This window comes from Poeciliopsis prolifica, unplaced genomic scaffold (genome assembly GCF_027474105.1).
Source record: "Poeciliopsis prolifica strain line A6 unplaced genomic scaffold, Auburn_PproV2 SCAFFOLD017, whole genome shotgun sequence".
Taxonomy (NCBI): Eukaryota; Metazoa; Chordata; class Actinopteri; order Cyprinodontiformes; family Poeciliidae; genus Poeciliopsis; species Poeciliopsis prolifica.
This window is the reverse complement of record NW_026562392.1, coordinates 4,511,196-4,533,453: the sequence shown is the minus strand read 5'-3', so window position 1 is coordinate 4,533,453 and position 22,258 is coordinate 4,511,196. Positions and strand designations below refer to the sequence as shown.

General features: G+C 42.3%; 1 protein-coding gene across 1 annotated transcript in view; it reads right to left on the bottom strand.

Moving 5' to 3' along the window:
• Nucleotides 1–3,989: 3,989 nt before the first annotated feature.
• Nucleotides 3,990–22,258, bottom strand: part of eif3ea (eukaryotic translation initiation factor 3, subunit E, a) — a 30,629-nt gene continuing 12,360 nt past the window's right edge. Inside the window, exons 7-13 of the mRNA XM_055042047.1 lie at nucleotides 21,961–22,085; nucleotides 19,439–19,565; nucleotides 18,864–18,965; nucleotides 13,583–13,692; nucleotides 5,770–5,872; nucleotides 5,337–5,471; nucleotides 3,990–4,160 (exon numbers count right to left, since the gene is read on the bottom strand). Of these exons, the coding sequence (XP_054898022.1) occupies nucleotides 4,125–4,160; nucleotides 5,337–5,471; nucleotides 5,770–5,872; nucleotides 13,583–13,692; nucleotides 18,864–18,965; nucleotides 19,439–19,565; nucleotides 21,961–22,085 (738 nt within the window). The 3' untranslated portion in view covers nucleotides 3,990–4,124. The remainder of the gene's footprint in view (nucleotides 4,161–5,336; nucleotides 5,472–5,769; nucleotides 5,873–13,582; nucleotides 13,693–18,863; nucleotides 18,966–19,438; nucleotides 19,566–21,960; nucleotides 22,086–22,258) is intronic.

The following is a 22,258-nucleotide window of genomic DNA, read 5'->3' as shown; positions in this document are numbered from 1 at the left end:
AAAATGCTGTTGGTCGTTTTGTACCGGACATTTTCAGGAACAAGATGCAACTCTCTGCATCAGACTGAGCATATAAGTCAATACATGAATTTACTCCTAACCTACTGTGAGAACTGTGGTCTGACTTGTGTATGCAATATCTATTACCAGGGGTCGCAATTAATCATATTCGCAATTAATCATATTTCACACATCAATTAGCCTAAATGGATATGATCTGGTCAAATTATAAATCAGATTTCTAACTTTTTATGAGCATTCATCTCATACTTAACTATAAAACAACAACAAACTGAAATTATCACAGTTTTTGTTTTGTTTTTACTTACAAACATGAGAAAAATTGTCACTCAACATTAACTGTTGTACATCTGGAGACAGATTTTACATACAGAAATGACTCTTCCATATCAGTGAATTTTTCGGGGGTCAGAGGTTAAAATTGAAACAAAGAAAATAAATCAGGACAGTTAAATAGTTCTTATCCGTATTAAGATGCTTTTCATAAAGTTTTGACGCATCTCCTCACACTCCTTCAGTTATAGATTTATTTAATTCTCTTTTTTTTTTTTTAAATAAAAAGTAAATAAATAACTTTCTTGGATTGCCTCTGCATTGCTTTGAGTTTGCTCAGTATCATTAATTCATCAAGATGAGTTACGTCGCAAGGAGAGACACAAAAACTGTCCCCTGCGAATGTGTTTTGAAACCATAAGGCAATCGACCTCACTGCACCGTTGATCTGAGCAGCAGAAACACAAAGAAAACCATTGATCTACAAAGGCACTAAATATTCCAATAAATTTAAAGAAGGGTGGTCATCCTCTCCTTTACCTTATCAGATTGTCACTCCAACCCTGGAGGCACATGAGCAAAAAAGAAACAGACAGACAGACAAACAAAACTCCAAATAAAATTGACGCTGCAGAGGTTCTGAACAAGTGGAGCTGTGTGGGAATCTTCTCAGCTTCATCCATCCTGGAACGCGAGCAAACCACTGCTCTACTCCTTTCAGCCACTAGGTGTGGCACTTAATCTTTTATTTCTTAGAGGAAATTACTTTTATATGAAAGCAACGGCGTCCAAGTGAGAGAGAGAGAGAAAAGAACGTTCTCGAACACAGGAGACTTGACAAAATGCCTCCTATCCATTTGCATTGTTTTTTTTTTTCTTTTCCAGTTTAAACAGCAAAAACCAGAGAAGAAGAAGAGGGGGGGTGGAAAAAAAATCCTCTGGTTGTAAAATCTACTCTGAGGGGAATATCTTTGTTTAAAAAAAGGAGTTTCGGAAACCTTTGGTGACCTTTGGGCTGGCCTTTGTTTATTTGCCTGCCCAGAGAGCAGTGACGGACACCGCGGTCAGCGCGGCTGTTGCAGCCGCAGGCTGCGCTGCTGGTTTGGATTGTTCTCTACAACAACATGCGAGGGCGCACGGCGAAGGTGGACGCGATAATTTAGGCCCTCTGGCACTTTTATCCCCATGATGTGTCACGGAGAAGAGAAAGGGGGCCGGTAAACCAGTCACTCTGCCCTCCACCCCCTCGCTTGTTGCAGTGCACACCAGTAGGGGGAAGGGGGGTGGGGGGGTGACGTCAGCAGCCGGACGGCCTGGCCCGGAGCCCTCGGTGCCGTAACAGCAATGAAGGGAGAGCGGCGCGTGCACTCGGCTCCCCGGGGATCCGGCCTGGACGGCTTTCATTGTGGGTTTGGTCAAAAGTTTTCTTGGGCAAAAGAAAAGGACAACAGAGAGGAGGAGAAACAACCTGTCAGAATCTCTGAAATGTCAACGATTCAGAAATAACCCAACATGACATTTTAAAATGGAGATAAACCATCGCGGTCCAAAGATGTACGAAGACAATCGCAATGGAGGCCAGCGCTGGTCTTTATCTGCCGACGAAGGTCATTTGATAGAAATCTAAAGAACAGATGGAATAAAGGAAGGAGAATTTTTACAAAATAATAATAAAAAAGGCTGCCAACTTATCCGTGAGGCATTTCAAGAATATATTTCATACTTAACAGTTCAGTCTGTGGGGCTGAACAGTAATTTGCTAACGATATCGAGGTGGACATGATCAATATCAACACATCACGTGTCTGACAACAGCACAGCATTCTGGGGGATTTAGGCAGAGAGTTAAGTCACAGTGTGGCATCAACTGGTTCGCTTGTTTGGTTTCCTGTTGAGCAAAAATAATTTGGTCATTATATCTGGACGAGTCAGCTAGTAGCAGGAAATATTGGCCATGAATGTCAGATGATTATGTTTCGTGGTTCCTGATGAATATGCCGACACACCAGCAAAGCATTGTGGGATTTGGGATGTAAGCCGAGGACCAGCGGGCTGTCCTCGTGTCTCACTGGACAAAATCTCACCAACGGGTCTGAGTTTAAGTTTAAGATCGTCTTTATCTTGAAGGGTTTCTTGTACATTGGTGAGGAAATGTTTCAATTAAAGAATGATGCAAAGTACAAAGTTAGGCTGAGATTTTTAATGACCAACTGAAATCCTTGAATTTTTGGGAAAATGTTTCTTTCACGACAGTCTGTTTTGTTTCATTTACATTTTGAAAATTAACCAGCTTTAGGAGTTAAACTCTCGAGTAAAGATCATTTCTGTATTCAAAAATGTTTTTATTGATCTGATTTAATATTCATACTGATTAACAGAAAAAAAGACTTCCAAACATCCAACTGTGTGTAATTTATCTATGTAACATCTTTCATTTAGTGATAAAACTCCTGAAATACTTTTTAATAATACTCTTTTAATTTATTCAGAGGTCTGGACACTTAGGTGCGATGCGTCCACTCATCAGAAAAAGGTCAGATATTTGAGTTTCCGTCCAGATGGTCATCGGTCCGATCCGATCCAATTATGATCTGGCGATGCCTCGTTTCGTCTCGGTTTTTATTATCATTACTGCAGCAGCAGCGGTTTACGCTCCGCAGGCGACAGTTCCTCCTTGCTGAAGTTGAGAACAGGATTTACATTTTGACGAAAAACTTTTCCATTACGCAGCTTTAGGGACAAAACGTGCAGAAAAAAACCATTTAATATTGCAACAGTCTTGATTAATCGGGTTACAGTAAAAGGAATTTGGAGAAATATCGGCTAACAATTAATATCTTATGTTTCAGACTGAATAAACTGGGGGGCAGCAAAGCTGTGGAAGGAGCAGGTTTTCTTCTTTAGTCCATGGCGCAGTTATGTTTATCAACCCGGTGAGTCTGTGACGCATTATGGTCCAAAATAAAAGGAGGAAAGCACCAATTATTGGTCTGTCCTCCGTCTCCTCTGGACGGCGCAAAGTCATACATTTGTTGAGGAGTCCGTTCATGGGTGAAGCACGCAGACACACACACACACACACAGGTGATGCAAGACACGCTGCCCTCTGCTGACTTTTGATTTAACCCTAAACAGCAGGTGTATTTGACATAAAAAAAATCCTTGTTTAGTTGTTAAATTACACATAAGGAGAAAATTACAGCCATAAGTAGGAGTAACAAGCTGTTTGCGAGCAAGTGCAATAAAGTAGGAAGGAGTAAAGGGGGTGTAGGGGGGTGGGGGCAGTAAGAGAACTGAGTTATGAGAAGGTTAAAAGCAGAGGGAAAGAGCGGCGGGGGTGGGACAGGACATTAAAACGATGGTGTCCGTCTGGCTAATGGTGCTTTATGGCTCCCTGGTGTCCTCAGATGGACAGGATGACTGGCAGAGTGCGTGACCGTGGCTAGCCGGACACGGCCTCCGCTTGGACCCCCACCCGGGAACAAGCGGTCCGCTAAAAACCCCATAAAACCCCACAGACTAAACAGCCGTTCATCATCGCCGCGCACTCGTGGGGCGCATCGCACGCGCCCGACTGTCCCGCTCGGCGGCTCAGCGCGCACATTAAAACTTCATCAAGTATTACTGATACAAAAAGCATGAAAAAAAAAAAAGGCAGACCGACTGCCCCAGAAACAAAGCAATCACAGGGCGAAAACGGTTTGGCTGGTCACTTTTATTAAACTGGTGATGATTCGAACCGAGAGCATAAAAAACTACACCGTTTTTTGTTTTTTTTTATTTTATTTTCCTTTTTTGATAGACAAATGTGATCCGTCGTCATCGGGTAGTTAAAATCCGCCTTCCTGGCCGGCCCAGTTTGGTGTCTGGGGAAAAAACACAACAACATGAAATTAGACTTTTTTATTTGCAGGTAACTGCGGTCGATCAAAACCAAACGTTTTGGTGTTGAATGTGGGAAAATGCGAAAAAGCTAAATACATGTGCAGGCACTTAAAAACGCTTGTCGGGAAATGTGTGTGTGTGTGTGTGTGTCTGCTGGTGAGTGCTGGGTGGTTGACAGTGACCTGAAGCAGTCAGCCCAGATGGCGGGCAGTAAATGTTCCCTAAATGGAAGTGATTTGTAGTGTTGAGGACAGCAGGATGGAGTGGTGCTCTGCAAGTTGTTTGCAGCCTCTTTTGTCTAATTAGAAAAACTTCCTAATGAGGCGGGACGGCTTTTAACTAGACTGTTTTGTGGCTCCGCTCCAGCTGCAGATGTTCAAACAATAGACAGGAGAGTAAGCAAGGAGCTTTCAGTGGTAACATAACCAATCGAAGGGTAAAAGACGGAAACCGTCTGCTCCATTTAGTGGAGGTCAAAATGACTGGCAAAGTTTTTTTGTTTCAAGAAGCAGCCGAGAAAGTCACATCAACTCTGGAGGAGCTGCAGGGATTCAGGGCTCGTGAGAGATTTTGGTCAACTTTTATTCAAGTGGTTGTCAAGTTGAAAGCACTGTAAGAGCAACAGATTTTTTTTTCTTTGCTTTTTAAGGGGCAGTGTTGCCACATGGTGCAATTTTATATCACAATCAAGTAACTATGCTACCTTTAGTTGTTATAAAATGTATATATAAATATAAATCGATCGATATAAATTATGACTTAGAAGAGATCTGACTTAGTAATTTAACGGCTTAAAATTGGGCCGCTTTGCGTGACGGCCACCAAACGCGGCAAGAGCGTCCTCCTTATTTACGCTGCCGAGTTGAGTCACGGCGCTCGGGCCTCGTTTATGGCCGCTTGGACTCTACCTTGTCATTAAGCCTCTGAAGAGACGTGGAAGGATGAAAGCGCCGACTCTGCTCTTATTAGCCTACTCCGTGAAAGGAGAGCTTTTTGTTGACGCTCGTTTCATCGACATTTTTTCGCCGTGTTCCTCCGAGGCACTTTGAAGGTTCACGCTGACCTTGGCTCTGACCGGTTGATGGGCGTTATGGGAGCCCTGCAGCGACGGGCTGGAAGGGAGCGCTTCGTGCGGTGTTGGTGTGAGCATTACTCACCTCGTTTCTGTTGCTGGCGGCCTGCTTTTTCTCAATGTTCATAACCAGCATTTGGCTGCGGAACGAGAGGCTCTTGGTTTTCTCAATCACCTGCTGGTAAGGCGATATGGCGTTGTTCCCCATGACAACATGACCCTGACGCACAAAATAGAAGAAGAAAAAAAGAAAAAAGATTGGACCAAATTATACAACGCGCTGAAAAACAAGTTTTTAGTGTTCATTTCTACTGTATGCCCGAATCCAGGGCTGCTGGAGTTTGTTCTGATAATAACAGAGAGCCTTTGTGACGTGTATACCACGATATCGTAAAAATGGCTTTGAGCACAGATGTTTTCTATATAACCTCACAAGGGCACATCATTCAAAGTTAAAAAAAAAAAAAAAAGCAAATGTATTAAGCATCGAAGCCAAACAGAAGGAGAGGAAGTCTCACCAGTTTGGAGTCGATCTTGGCGTCCAGCCTGGCGTTGCGGATGAGGTTGACGATCCATCTCTCGGCCTCCTCGGGAGACATGTTCAGCTTGTCGGCCAGCATGCTGTTAAAGAAACCGACAAGGAGATGAGGAGCTCCAACTTGATTTGAGCAACAACAAAATAAAAGTCCAGTGGATCGGAATCTTGTGCCGTCACTGGAGAGTTTAGATTTACGGCCTGAAAGTCAGGTCGGGTCGGTCTTGGATCTTCTGTGAAACGTTTAATGGGCTTACAGGACATCCAGCACAGGGACAGTCAAGCGAGAATGCGCAACATAAAGTTGAGTCAACCGAATTATTAAAGTCTAAATATAGGAGTAGTTAGCGTAACCTGGTGAGGAAAGACAAAATATAAGGCACAGATGTTCAGTAGACCGCCCTGTTCAGTTCCAATCAATCACACATCCCAGATGATTGGCCTCGACTCATCCTTGGGTTACAAGCGACTAAATGAAGCTCGAAGACGTGAAACAAAGGACATAAACGGCAGAAGTTGCACTGCGTACTCAAATTGAGGTCGAAAAGCAAAAGCAGTGAAATCGTAATTAAAATGGTATGTAGGTAATTAAAGTTAATTAGTCTGGCTGGGTCGGACTCGGACACAATCCCTATGGCAAAGGTATCAAACTCCAGTCCTCGAGGGCCACTGTCCTGCAGTTTTTTGATGTGCCACCCGTACAAAACACAGGAATGAAATGGCTTAATTACCTCCTCCTTGTGTAGATCAGTTCTCCAGAGCCCTGCTAATGACCTATTATTCTATTCAGGTGTGGTGCAGCAGAGGCACATCTAAAAGCTGCAGGACACCGGCCCTCGAGGACAGGTGTCCTCGGCCCATAGGGCAGAGGACACCCCTGCCCTATGGGGTCGGGTCGAGTTGGGTTTCTTAGGGCCGATCTAAACTCTACGCTAGCGGTACATTGGATTCACCGGTACTCCAATGTACCAATGAATCATGTGATACTGTTGTTCAATGGTTCAAAGATCATTGAACAAAAACACTTGTTCTGTCAGATCTTTATTCTTGACCCAGTGGGTAATTAGTTTTACAGCAACAATGAGTGTTTGACCTCACATAACACAAATGCACACGGTGTTGTGAAAGTGCGCACACTGTGGTTTTCTGGCCATTCATCGATATTTACGAAGCCTGACCTACCAATTCCGGTTTTGGCCAATACAGACTTTTCTGAAAAAGTTGTGAAGTTGCCAACAGTGGGGAGACGATTGATAACTGCGCACATGCAGAGATGGTCAGATCTGTCAGTCAGCCCCGAAAAATCAGTTTCTCACCAATTTTGATCAGCATAGTGTCAGATCTGACCTTTCACCTACTTTAACTGCTTCCAAATGTGTGATGTATTTTAGATCTTGTAAAAAAAAAAAAAAATTATATAATATATATATATATATATATATATTATATATATATATATATATATATAATAAACTTTTAAGACTTTGGAAGGTTGTTATGTGTGAAGGTTTTAAATGCCTGTCACTACATGCTATAGGAACAATCGTATTTAGCTCTTGCTGAAATGCATAAAGGGTTCATTTAAAGGGTAGTTAAAGGGCATAAGAGGTATTGTGTCAATGCTACAGTATAAATGTGCATTTTATTCAACATAAAACCAGTCATGAGTCAATGTTTTGGTTTTTGTAACACTGTTGGGATTATTTAAAAATCTGTCACTTCCAACAGCAGTCCATTAGTAACTGTCTAATGAATGCTTAACATTATTTTAAGTATGCATCCGACTGGCCGATCAAACCCCCTCTCCCATAAGACATTGCTACTATGAGCTGAGTTTAATACCCCCGCACCATGAAAGACCCAGTATTGAACCCACAGAGAAGCTGGGCAGGACTGACCATTGTAATGCTTTTTATTAGCGTCACAGAAAGTTGCTCCATTATTTGTTTAAAGGCCGCTTTGGTGCTGAAACTTGAAGAGTTTGGTTGGTTCTGAAAATCTAAACTTGACACCTCTTCTGTTTCAGATTAGCAGAAACATCAAAATTAGGCTGCAGCACTCCTTTCTTCGGGCTCCTGAGAGAACAATAAACACTTGTTAAATTTAAGATGTTATAAATTTCTCAGAGCTCATTTTTATTATTGTTCTGTTTTTTAAGCTGCCTGGATCTCATACTATAATGGAGTAATTGTTGGTGTGAATACATAACATTTCCGATTTGGTTGATTACGAGCTCTTGCAGATTTTTCTCATAAACTAAGTTGATGAGAAAAAAAGCCCGAACTGCTGATTCCAAATTTTCAGACAATTTTTTTTTGTCTGAAAAAATTGCGACAAAGTTGGCGACTATTGTTAAACTGAGCAGATGCACATGTGACCCATGGTCAGCTGTCAGTCAGCTCTCTTTTACGGCAGAGCAAACTGGGACAGTGGCTGATTTTCAAGACCTTTGCAGGTAAATAAGATCGACTTCTCGTGTAAGCATCAGCCGATCAAAAATCTATCAAAATTAAGAAAAACAAGGCCGATTTACTAGGGAACCCCTACATTAACACAGTTCAACTGAGCATAGTGCAAGTACTTTTCGGTTTTGGGGCCAATATAATAAAAACGTGTTTGGGTCCGGCTGCTTTATTGTTAAAGGGTTAATAACTCTTCTTAACAATTAGTGAAACAAATCTATCATCTTCATCTGGAGTATAATGAACATGAAAACATCATGTCAAGCTAAAAATGGTGAAACTCATAAACTAAAAAAAGCTTCAAACTGTTACTGTGAAGCAGAATCCTAGAGCCCTTAGAAAAAGTCCAACTAAACCATAGAAACAACAACAGGTGTCTTAAAGCAGACAATTTTAGAGTAGTAAAGAACATAAAATTGAAGCTATAATGACACTGTTTTTCTTGATGGTAATGAAGAGGGATATTTTAGAAATTCAAAGGCATGAACTGCAAACAATCACTTCAGCTGAATTGCAGAAAATGAGTGGCAGAACCAAAAATGTTCCAGTTAACGTAGCAATATGCATGATCGATGTTGTGCGTTTAGCGCTAAATAAATAGCGACTGCTCCAATCTGTTTTGCTCCAGGCGACGTTTCTAACACAAAGCACACCCAGAGAACCTCTAATGGCCCAATACTAATGGGAGCGTGATTTACAGACTTGCAGGAATTACTCCATTAATGGTGCCGGGACTGGCCCGCGTGATGCCTTCGGTTGCTTCAGTACCTGCGTTCGCGTCAAAACGCGCTCTGTTGGGGTCGCGCTGTGACTCACCGTTCCGACCTGCGGCCGTGGCGGAGGATGAAAGCCGGGTTGGACGCCGGTTTGCTCTTTCAAACATCTCCACGTAGTTGTGTCACAGAGACAGGAGGAGCGGGGAGTTGGCCTGCTTTGATCTGAAGCTTTCCCGCACTGCAGCTGGCCTCCCTTGTGGCTTTCTTAATAACTAGACCCCTTGATACCCTCATCTAGACCCCCTCTTCCACCCTCCTCCAACATTTCCTGCCCTCATCGTTTGACCCTCCCCACCGCTTCTACCGCATTTCATATAAGGGGCCCAATAAATATCCTCTGCCACTTTGAGCACAGCTGAGAATATGACGACCTCATCTAAAGAGCTATAAAAAATAAAATAAAAAAACCTGTGAAGCCATAATGCAGAATGAGTTGAATTTTTCTCTGTGTAATAAGGGTTACGAAGGCCAATATAAAAACAATTTACTCCACTAATTTTTCACTTCCTGGTCCATAAATCACACTCAGTGAGACTCGGTCGGCGTTGGCTGAAAACTCCCGAGGCCCGGGCGCTTCTCACGCCACCGCCGTTACAGATTTTATTCATGACATTCTTGTAGTGGGAAGTAATCTTACTTGGGAATTGGAATTTACAATATGACCGGTCTTACCTCAAGGCCACTTTCAGGCCCATGAATGTTGCTAAAATGGTGGCAAAAACCACATGAAAACAGGGAAAGGAAATGATGTCAGTCTGTGGATGGGGCGTAAACAACAAATAAGAGGCATTACCTCAGCATAATGAGGAAAATACGATCTGGTTTCCCCCCCGAGTGACCGGGCCTCAACACGTCCGCCGCGGCAAAGCGTCCCCGAGAAGGGCAGGTAATGAGCTGTGGTGTGGTGTGTGTGTGTGTGTGTGTGTGTGTGTGTGTGTGAGAGCGCGGGGTCATGACCAGGATGGAAAAGGACACGGAAACGGATGGATGTGTCACTCGCAGCGAAGAAACACGAACGCTCTGTCTGCTGAACAGAACAGCTGATTATAATTCAGCTTGTCAGACACGGGGACAATGAGTCATGATGGCTAAATTGCACCTATGGGTCATCGTTGGGAGTCTGATCTGAATCTGGAATCATTTTTTCCATAGATAAAAAAATCTCGATAGATACAGAGTTAGAGACAGAGAGAGAGACAAATAAAGATAGATACAGAGATAGAGCGATCAATAGAGATAGAGCAATAGATACAGATAGATAAGGACATAAAGATAAAATAGATGCAGAGATAGGGAGAGTGATAGAAATAGATGCAGTGCTAAAGATGCAGAGCGATAGATCAATCAATAGTTGATTGTGTTAAAATTTGTAATGAGTTAAAATCTATGTAATTAATCAAAATAAAATTATATGTATAGCTATCTTATATCTGTTGTATAAGATAGATACAGGGACATCTGTCTCCATCTATCTATACAGAGAGATGTATATATATATATATATATATATATATATATATATATATATATATAGATAGATATAGATATAGATAATATAGATAGATAGATAGATAGATAGATAGATAGATAGATAGATAGAAGATAGATAGATAGATATAGATAGATAGATAGATAGATAGATAGATAGATAGATAGACAGACAGACAGACAGACAGACAGACAGACAGACAGACAGACAGACAGATAAAATTACGTCTTTCTATCTTATTTCTCCACAATCAAGAAACCTGAGGAGGATGTGAATGAACCCTGACATTTCTTCCAGTTCTGCAGTGATTAAATGATTGCAGCAGAGCCGTGGTGTGGCTGTTTTGCTTGATAATTTAAGTAACTGGGGGCACATGTCAGTCAAGTCCAGGTCAGACGTGCAGATCAAAACAAACATGGTCTGGTTTCCTCACTGGGGACTTCAAGCTAAGCTCTAACCCTTGTCAACGAGCTCTGTGCAGCATAACGCAGGACCACCAACCCCTGCCCCGCCCCCCCAAAAAAGGCCCACAGGCTGAGCCCCGGATCAGTCTCGGCTTCTCTAATCTAATTTATAAAAATGAAGAATGGCAATGTTTTTCTGTGCTGGAAGCACATTTGTACATCAGATCAGAGGTTCTTCACTTTTTGTCTCAGTTTGCAACCTCACTTAAGCAGGGGGAAATAACTGGAAGTTTTAAAAGAAAGAGAAGAAACAAGGATTGGGTGAGATCTCCAGAACCGACACTATTGACACCCTATGGCCAATGAGTCAAGTCGAAAGTGGCTGGTTTTATTTTACGTAACCATGATCTTGTTCCCTGGGGTGCAGAGATCAATTTCGCTTCGACCCCTCGGGCTCTCTGGCTCCTGAGCCTTCCACTCCAGGCTGGGTGGGACTCCTGTGGCTCTTAATACCCGCCTCACATTTGAGGAGCGGGGTCAGGATTGGGGTCTGACTCAGTTAGAGAGGATGGGTGGTGGTGTTGGGGGGGATCCTTCTCCAAAGTGGCTCCCTCCTTAACATAACTGCTCTAAAAATGCATGCATTGTTAAACAGCAACACATGATAGGGGGGCTTGGGATAAAATTTTTTTTTTTTTTTTGTTCTTTGTTTCTTTGGGTGGAGGGGGAAAAAAAAACAACAAAAAAAACAAAATGATTGTGTGGTCTTTTTAATGACTCAACTGTGAGGTGGAAAAGATCTCAGGGTTTCCGACCAAAACACCCAACAACAGCAACAACAACAAAAATCCTTCAAACTACAAGTGAGCTGTTGTGTACAAATAGAGATGAAGTGGTGAAGCCTCCCCTTCGCTACCCTTCTCTGACCCCCAAATATTCACATCTCAAGCTTTTCTTCAAAATCTCACAAGACAAGTGGGCACTTTGAGGTCGAGAGAGAGTCTTGCCACTCAAATGTTCACGGAAAGACGACGGAAATAAAGCAGGAAAACAAGGCTAAATTGAAAACATACACTTTGGATAGCGAAAAGTCTAGACAAAATACATTTTATCTGACTGCAGAATGCTTCACATAAGCCTTTACTGCATAAAACGACTTTATCATGCCAATGTCTGGTGTAGTTGGGGTTTTTTTGGGGGGAAAGGGAGAGGCAGTCCGAGCTGTGGGCAAAGTATCTGTGAAACCATCATGGCCAACAGCTGTAAAAACCGCCTCATTAAGTGGGGAGTGTGTGGGGCAACAAATTCATTAAAATCAACGCTTGGGTGCAGCGGGCTACTTGGGGAGAGAACTAATGACTTGGCCAATCCGGCCGTCTGTCGGAAAATAAGACGTTTTTCCCCCCCGTCTCATCGTCATAACACCCGGCGAGTAAACACGGAACTCCCTCGAATGACCCCTAATTTGTGTTTCCCGCGTCGAAAACCTCAACAAGAGGAGAGCCGAGGACGCCGAAGCGAATCGCCGTTCAACTTCCTCTTCCAGCGTTACCACTAACCTTTGAGGGCCTTAACAAGAAAATGGATCCAATTGCAGTAAGTCTGCCAAAAAAGAACCAGGGCTCCTAATCAATTCCAGACGATCTGCAACTGGAGATTTAGACGGGCCCCGATCAAGTTCCACGGTTCAACCTTGACAGCAGACCTCCGAGGCTCGACGCGGCAGTCGATGGCATCATCTTTATGTGGGGCGGTGGGTGTGGGGAAGTAATCAACTCCCCTCTTTGTTTTGGGCATGTACTAAAACGCAGACCCTTCCTTTGAAATCTTTAGTGTTAAATACATGTCTGGGAGGCCGTTTCTAAGAAACGCAGTCAATTAAACAATCTAAGGAGCAGGATTAAACACAACATAACTAAAGGACAACCGTGTGATACGTGACTGAATTCCCTTATATAGTCCAGGAATCGTTTCTTAGACGGGTGAATGCCGACTTTATCCCAAGTCAGCTTCCAGATCTGATGTAAGGCGGCAGCCAAATCCTATAATCTCTCCTAATTGCAGACAATTAAAAACAATCTTTTTTACTTTTCTCTCCACTAATGCTATAATTAGCAATTACTACATTTCTTGGTTTTGGGGAAGCATCCAAGGTCAACTGTATTTTGTTGCAACTAAACCCCCGTTTCAAAATTGCGGACACCGTCGGCAAGGAGAACCCCTGTTTAACCTCCATTTACACCAACAAACAAGAGCTAGAAATGTTTCCGAGCACTGAAGCAGCTGGGAACTTCTGGGGCCGTCTAAGCCTCGACCTCTGTCTGGGGGGTGGGGAGGGTTTAAAAAAACGGTCTGAGTTTGGCATTGGACAGGTGGTCTTCAAAGTCAAGCCAGCTGAGAAACCTGATGAGACCTGGAAGTAGTTAAACCACATCAGCTTTAATCCCAGAGACGTGTGGGGTCAGAATGGTTGAGTGTGTGTTGGAGGCAATAAACACTTGTCTTCAGGAAAAATATGACAAATCACAATGCAGACCACCTCAAACGTCTAATTACCACAAAACGACGTTGCTTTTTTCCCTCTCTCTCTTAGAAATGTCTGCATGAAACTGCTGCTTGAAGCAAGGCTGCATGTTGTTTATCGGGGTCGTGTAGTGGGACCAACCTGATGCTAATGCACTGGTGGATTCTGCAGAATGTCTCAAAGATGAAGAGTCGGGCGTTTTCGATGAAGTCCTCCAGGCAAGCCACCAGGAAGAAGTCGTTCACGAGAACCTGCGAGGCAGAAAGCAAAATGTAGATGCAAAATTTTCCGCAGGGATGTCAACACTTGAAACCCGAATGTTTCCTCTAATGGACAGAAATCCTAATTCCTGGTAGGCCTGTTGCAATAAGCAATAAATCACCTAATTGCATGATAAATTAGGAGAATTATTTCCATTTGAAACAAAAGTTTTCATTTTGTTTACAGAGGCTTCATAATTAATTTAATTTGCTTTTCTTTTATTTTGTTTATTAATTTGGGATATTTACAATGTCTTCCAGTTCCTGTGTTGAATGTAGACCCAGCTGTCAGTCAGCCCTCTCTATTGGCAGAGCGAAAAGTGTTGACCAATCACTGGTCTCCCAAAATTAAGGAAATTGGGGCCAATTTATTGTGGTAACTCTACTAATAACGGTATGACACCAGAGATGAAATGTTGATTGAAACAAACAAAAAACATTGCCATCTGTGTCGAGACAAACATTTTCTGGACAACATTTTAATCCAGTGTATTATAAGCCTGGCAGGTCACCAGGCCCACGCTTAGCTGGCCACTCCACAAGGCTAATCATCATTTCTTGAATTCAAATATGGTTTTTACACAGCGTGTAAAAATGTTGACAAAATAGACAAATTAAGCTCCAGGATTAGATGACCGATGTCTCAGCTAGATCTAGAGAAACTCATCCATGCGTTTATCTTCAGTGGCATTGATTACTGCAGCAGCGTCTTCACAGGCCTGTCCAACAAATCAGTCAAACAGCTGCAGCTGATCCAGAAGCTGCTGCTCGCGTTCTCACTAAAACCAGAAAGATGGAGAACATAGCACCAGTTTTAAAGTCCCTACACTGGTTGTCATTGAATAGTCTTTAAAATACTTAGTTTATAAATCACTAAACGGTTTAGCATCACGATACATTAAAGATCTGCTGTTGCCTCATCAATCTTCCAGACCCCTCAGGTCTTCTGGTTCTGCTCTGCAACCCCAGAACCAAACGAGGAGAAGCAGCTTTCAGCTTCTATGCACCACAAATTTGGATCAAACTTCCAGAAAACTGTGAAACAGCAGAAACTGCTTTCTGCTGTTTGAGTGAGTTTTTAGTTTAAATTGCAACTAAAAACTCACCAGTTGAGAGTTGGATTTGAAACGTAATCAATTACAAATTTAACGATGGAAATTGACTTAATGTCATGTTTTGTTGATTCTATGTTGCATGACTGTGTTTGTGTTTATCATGTAAAGCACTTTGAAGTGCCTTGCTGCTGAAATGTGCTATACAAATAAAATTTGATTGATTGATTGATAGGTTTGTAGCTGGTGCACTGGAATGGGCGTGAGAGGGTGCGCACCAATTGCACTATCCCTGCACCTGCCTTTTGGTATTATTTCCAAATTATGATGCCTATTTGTAGATCTCTGAATTTTTAGAACTTAACTTTTTTCTTTCTCCGCAAAAAGACGGTGGGTTCCAGTGGGCTGACCTAGCGCTCCTGCCACAGCAGGTTTTCTGGGGGGAACCTTGCTGGACACATGTCAAGAGTGTCTGTTGTTCAAAGCTCACCAACCAGAGCTTTGATCACCATTTAAAACACCATCTAAAACATGCAGGGGCTCCAAAATGTACCGCACACAGACCACTCCTTCACTGAATCCATTACTTGTGCTTAGTTGAGGTAAGAAATACAGTCTTGCTTAAACTTGACTTTTTTTTTTGTGTGAGACCAATTCAAGTGCTTCATTCTACTGTAACTGTTCATGACGAAACTATGGCCCCAGAGGTACAACTCTGTGAAATTTCTCAGTGCCTGTTGCATTCCAACTCTCCACAGAGCCATTTTGCAGCACAGACTTCCCAAGTTTTAAAAAGTTATTTAAGAATTACTGCCTCTTTGTTTTCTTAAGCCTAAAAAGCTGTTATCTAACCCAGGGTTCTGGTCGACTGAATCCAAACTGCACGGTGCTATCGGTCGACGCATTCTTCAGCTACATCAATGCTTATCTACGGTTGATAAACTTTGAACAGCTAAGTACCCTAATTATTGTCATCTGGGGTTTCAGACCACAAAGCTCAAACAAATTCTGAAATGGGTTGAAGAGCCCCTTTGTACGCAATCTGCGGGCCTCGCTGTACGTCGCTCTACGCTTTTCGTTCTTGGATATGAAGGCATTTCACATCTGACAGTGATTCAAGATGCGGGCAGAGTGGGTACGGATCTGAAAGAAAACCTGCGAGGCCTAAACAGGATCGTTTAACACAGGCTAATTTCCTCATTTAAAAGCACTTTTATAGCGTTCAGCAAACTGAAAGCGGGACAGCTGAAAAACAATATCGGCATCTGGCTGTAGGGGGAACTTACAAACAGAGATGCTCTCGATGGCTCTAAATTGATGCACTTTTAGAAAAACTCGAGCAAGTGGAGTATCCATTTACCCCAATTGCCACTGTCTGTGAAACATCCCTTCTCCCTTTGAAGCAACTTGTTTATTCTTGAGAAGCCTGCATGTGTATTTTTGAGGGTAGACCAGCTGCTCTGCTGACTTCAAACGAGTCGATTTTGATAAAATACCTCAAACCATTTTTCCTCACCACACTCACGCTGCAAGACCAGCTTCTGAACTGCCGTTATTTAGGGAAAGCCACTGTTAAAAGGACATAGAACGACTTGGTTTTTGACCTCAGAGGCATTTTGAAATGTCCATCAATTGTTAACAGTGAAACCAGAAAAATGCATCCAAGCACTTCACAGGGCCTAGGATTAAAAAATAATGTGTATTTTAGCTTAAATCCAGTGCTGTTTTCATCTCGTTGACAGGCTTTAAGCTAAAATCTATTTCCTAGCAAAACGGTGACATTTTTGATTAATTAAACTCAACTTTGTGCTTTGTCATTTAACATTTTCACCAAAGTATATTTTTTAAAAAGCATGTTTCAAACCAGGACGGTCAACATTAATACGTTGACAAAAGTGATCTGAAACGTTTAACGTGTCAAAATTTACTTAATGTCAATTAATTAATTACCTAACCTGACCTAAAAGTCTTTCTCCGGCAAAGGGCGACCACAACGAACGGTGAATGTTTTTCACCACTTGGGTTGAACCCAACACAAGGAATGTGATGGCGAAAGTTGCGAGAGCGACAAACGTCGATAAATAAAAAGCCTCAGTTCGAACTGTTCCTACTTAAACTGTAAATCACATCAGTCTAAGAAAGGCAGAATATAGTGACGCAGAGAAACATTCATAAAATTGTATAAACGAGAAATTAAATTACAACACCAGTTACGATTTTGGTCTATTCGTGTAGCAAGCACATGTAATCATCTTCCGCTGGACATAAAGCATAAATACACCAAACGGCTGAATGACAATTTGCACGATTCTTTGGAGCTGCGGAGGCAGAATGGATGCGTCGTCTTTTATAAAATCCAGTTTTTATTGTGACGATTAAACATGGTTAAAGTTTATGTTTCGCACTGCGTGTTTTGATCCCGCAGTCGGCTGAGACATTTTCTCTTTCAAGCCGAGCCAGAAAAGCTTTCATCAGCAAGTTCAACCCCATTTTCTCTCTTCTAGTGCAAAATGTAATAATAAAAAAACAAACAAAGAAGAAGCTGATGTTGGTCCACCAGCAGGAACGATAAATCAGATGAGATGGTGAGAAGAAGGAGGCGATACATGCACCAATGTTTCCAAACAAACAGCAATTACTGTCAATTTGCTGTTAGCACGATGCTAACGGCACGCGTGAAAGAACGTTGCTGTGCAACATGGCCTCCTTCACTGGGTTGGGTATGAGAGAAAGAAGAAAAAAATAAAGAGAGGACTCATGTTTGGATCGCTGTAGCGTAAAACAACAGAGTGTTACAGACATGGAGCTTCATTTTAAAAATAGGGCAAAGTTTGGAAAGAGGGAACCTTAAGGTCTGTTTTACGACCAGAAATGATATTGTATTGACTTAAAAAAAAAAAAAAACATCAGCTGAAATTAGACAGTCGGCTTAGTTTATAGCTACATAAAGTACAAATCTGCACTCTCAAAAAATACTTTACGGCAGAAAAAACATAAAATATGTTTTGTTTTAAATGCCAGCTTGAATTCCAAACAATGTAATATGAGCTGTTCTTTAGGTGGACACACTACAGATGTCAAATATCAATGTTCTCCAGTATAAGTGAAAAAAAATGGTGCTGTAATCCTGTTAAAGCTCAAAAACCTGATGTTGTATCAAAGTCGGAAAGATTTGCTTCCTTAAAATGTTGCATATGTTTCATACTATCATTAGCTTTGCAGATAAGTGCTGATCGGCCATCAGTTAAATCATGCTTGTTTTTTGTTTTGTTTTGTTTTAAGTGACGCATATGGATTTAGGACCAACAACAAATTTGCAACACGTAGTGGGAGGAGCAACTCAGCCCCTTTGGGAACTAAAATACTTCTGGGTCTGGTTTGAATGTTCAATGCAGTTTTTAAAGCACGTTAGCTTAAAGAGCTAACTTTTTTAGTAATCGTTTCAGACAAAGATCCAAGTGTTTTTTGTTTTTTCTTACATAGATAAAATAAATGACAAAATTTAAAGCATGAAATGTTTGTTTGTGCTCCTTACATGTTCACTGTAATGCTGTTCTGCGAGTGTTTAGTTCTGCAGTCAACATCCAAACCCTTTCACTGCGTACTACCAACTCTATTTTCAGAGTTTGTAGTTACATCCAGCTTTTATGAAGCAAGAGTTGAAACTCCCTAAATAGCAGCACAATGACAGATCTCCCCCCCCTAAAACAAGTGTCTGCACGCCTCTGAGGAGACTTTTGCTTATAAAGCTTTTACTGTTAACAACCGGCCTGATGGGTCAATTACAGGCCGTAGTAAAATCCGACTGAAGCCTGAGTCATCCAGCATCCAGAGAGGCTTCTATATGAGACGGTGAGATACGGCATACAGGCTCTTACTGTTCAGGAATGACCCTGCATTGAATGGGGCTGGGGGGTGAAGGGGTCAGTCGGGGTCACATGACTGTCAGTCGTGTTTACTGCGACGGCCTGTGAGAAGGATCAAGGGGTGACCAACAAATCGAGACTTCCAAAGAGTAGGGAGGGAGAGAAAGAGAGAGAGAGACAGAGGCCGAGTGCTGCTGGTGTTTCAGGAGCGAGCAGCTGAAGTGAATGGAGGCCGTTTACTTACAGACTCGCACTCCCTGAGTTTCTTCTGGGCACTGTCGAAGTCAAAGTTCACGTAGAGGCACTCCACAAACTCGGTAATTGGGTCTTTGTAGGTGTATGACTCCTAAAAAGGAAAAAAAATTGATGGAGAACGGTCAGTGTGTTTATTGCTTTTACATGTTTGGAAAATTTATCGTAAATCTCTCAAGAAGCAACTTTGACAAAGAGAACATTAGTCTTCATCTGAGCTTAATGCCCAATAAATGCCCACTGTGCTAAAAAAGGAAGCGTTGGTTTAACCATTTTTCTCAACCTAATATCTGTTACGACTAAAGGTGGACTGATAAATCCACCCTGATTTCCTCAATTTTTGAAGATCGCCAGTCATGAAAAAGAAACCAATCTTATCTGTTCCAAACTTTGCCACATTTCAGCCAAAAAAGAAAATCGGTGTTGGCCAGCTTTGGCCGGCTCAAACATTTTAAAGATCGACAATTGGACAGAAAACTGCAATCTGTGCACCTCTATTGACCGCTTTTGTTTAGTAAAATAAGCTGAATTAAACAAAATAGCGTCTCCATGTAACCAAGCTCTTACCTGCTGTATGACTTTCACCAAATCCTTCAGAACCTGCCGGCGCTTCCGGACATCCTTGTTGGTAATGACCGCGGTGGTCAGGTAACGCAGGATGTGGGGGCACATAGTCTGGATCGCATTGAGGTATCTGGGGAGGGAAGGGGGTTCAAGTAATCACTTATTAGAGCAATGTAAGCAAAGACATGATCTTTACAGAGAGACACATAATATAACGTTCTGGCCGCCTCTCGGGCCTTTGGCATTTTGACTTATGAAAAAGCCCTTGCAGCTAAACAGATAAATGTCCTGACAGGACCTGCGTTTCTGCACATGGGCTCCGGCTTTAAGCTGTCTCTTTCATTAGAGTCCTGAGAGCGAAGAGGAGGAGGAAAGGGGAGGAAGAGGAAACCCTGGCAAGAAGATATAGATCAGTGAGCACAGACGTGCCCAGTAGCTGAAACTCAATCCATCAGGGACTGTTGCTCCAACCACAGGTCAACTTGCTAAGGGCTGAACACAAGGTACACAATGTTGTTACAGGCTGATTCTAATCCCACGCCCGCTCTGGAGTCATGGTGCTGTTGGTGAAAAAACAAAAACTAAACACACATCTTTTGGCTCTCCCGGTCCAAACTGTCATAAACTCGCATCACCTGTATCGTCAAAGCCAGCCTCTAACAGGGTGACTTTGAACCGAAACCTCAGCGACCACATCAGTTTAGAAGAGAGGAAGCTGACTGGGTCTCCCTATAGCGAAGGCTGGAGAAAACACATGGCGCTCAGAAAAGCGGTACTGACAACAGTTTAATTAGGCGAATCAATGAAAGGGACAGGGGACCTGTGGCAGCTGTGATGCCAGCAGCGGGTTCCTCTGCAAAGCCTTTCATTGGCCGGGTTTTGGGAGGGCTCCCTCCTCCTCTCTGGAGCCAACCACAACGCCTCATGCTGTGGCCTTGATTAACTTACACCTACTCACTCCAGAGGGGGGCCCCCTCCAGCAATAACAACAATTATTGCAAGAGTCTTAAGATTAGAGAGTCTACACAATTTTTATGTCAAAATTACAGGTTTTTTTTCTAGCTCTCTTGGTCCTTTTTAGGCCATTTTTGAAACCTAGGTTAAAAGACATATCCACGGTCATTTGGATTCATGACAGGTGTTATGTTTTATGACACCATCATGTCAGTCTTATGCACACCTTCAAATAAAGTGTCACTTTGTATTCATCTTATGCAAAATGTATATTTTTTTTGTACAGTTTTGGCTTAATTACTCCTCCAAATATGTTGTTCTGAAAGTCTGCATCCTCCAGCTAACGATTAATCGCTTACTAAATTAGTTGGTGATTATTCCAGTGATCACGATTAATCACACTAGTCATTTTAGCTCTACTTTTTATGTCTGGAGTTTCATTAGGTCAAACAGCAACAATGTTTTGGTGAAATGCAGCCCAAGTGCAGAAGTGACTGTATATATTTGCCTATTCAGCACCTGGATAATAATAATGCTTCACTGAACATCTTTCTCTCTCCAGCAGCCCACGGCGTCTGTCAGTAGCGGATAAACAAGGCTTTGGACAAACATCTGCTGACTGCAGGGGTAAGGGAGGTCAGATGTGAAGCTTCACCCAGCCGCTGGTCACCGACTACAGCCAAAGGAAGTGCTGGTCAAGGGATGGGAAACAAGAGCCGAGCCAAGCCTCAGCGGGGAAAACATGGGGTTTCTACACTGTGAAAACGCAAGGCACACAAAACTACCTCAGTTTGTCCAAAACAGATGGCTGGGTGAGCGTTTCATGAGTAATTATTGGGCAGGCCTCCTTAATCATCCGCAATAAAATTAAAAACTGAGCAAAAATTCAGGGAACCAGACATTCGAGCGTGCTGTGTTGTGGTCTTCGGTCATACAGTCTGTGCACCCCAATCATCTGTACAATTATACAAGTCTGCAATCAGATCGGACGGGGGTGGGGGTGGTGGTGGGGGCTGAGTAGGAGGGGGGGTTGAAGACATCAAAATAGGCAGTGTGCAAATGTTAACGCGCTGTGTAAAGTTTCCGATCTGCGATACACATGGCCCGCTTCTCCGCTTGGAGAGTAAACAGACCACACGGAAAATACACACACTTCTGAAACCACTTTAAAAATACCAGCAGGGTTCATGAAGAAGCCCGGCACCCAGAAAATGTGTTATTAAAGCAAATAGTTTACTCTACATAAAAAAAAAGAAGAGCTGTTATTTTTAATTCTTTGCAGTTTGAAACATCCAAACCACGTCCGACTTTGTTCAAAAACCGGCGATGAAAGGCGTTCGTAAAATGTGTTTTTTGTTTTTTTTGTTTTTTTAGCAGCAAGACAGCTTTTTTGTAAACAGAGATGATTCTTAGCGACCACATCAACTTTCGGTGCAATTTAAAAAAGGGCCAATCAAATTCAAGTTTCCATTGCACAATGGAAATCCATTTAGACTCAACAGTTTTCCATTGTTGGGGGGCTTAAATGCGACTGAACAAATAAAGTTGACTGGAAAAGGAATTGTACTTACTGTGGTTGGTAAAGAAACAAGTCAATGATGTTGTCTCTGCCCTTGGGGTGGTTGAAGAAGACAAAGAGCGACCAGTGAATGAGCCATGTCCGCTGCTGGAGAGACTGGAGAGGCGAGCTCACCGACTGAAGAAGACCAGACCAGAAAAATGTCACAAAAACATACGAAAAAAAAACAACAAAAAAAACTTATAATTACAAATATGCAAGATATAAAACTCTTTCTCCAGTGAGGTACAATGAAAACAAAATCTTGTGTGCTTGCCCTCTAAATGGCAATTAAAAACCAACAACGCCTT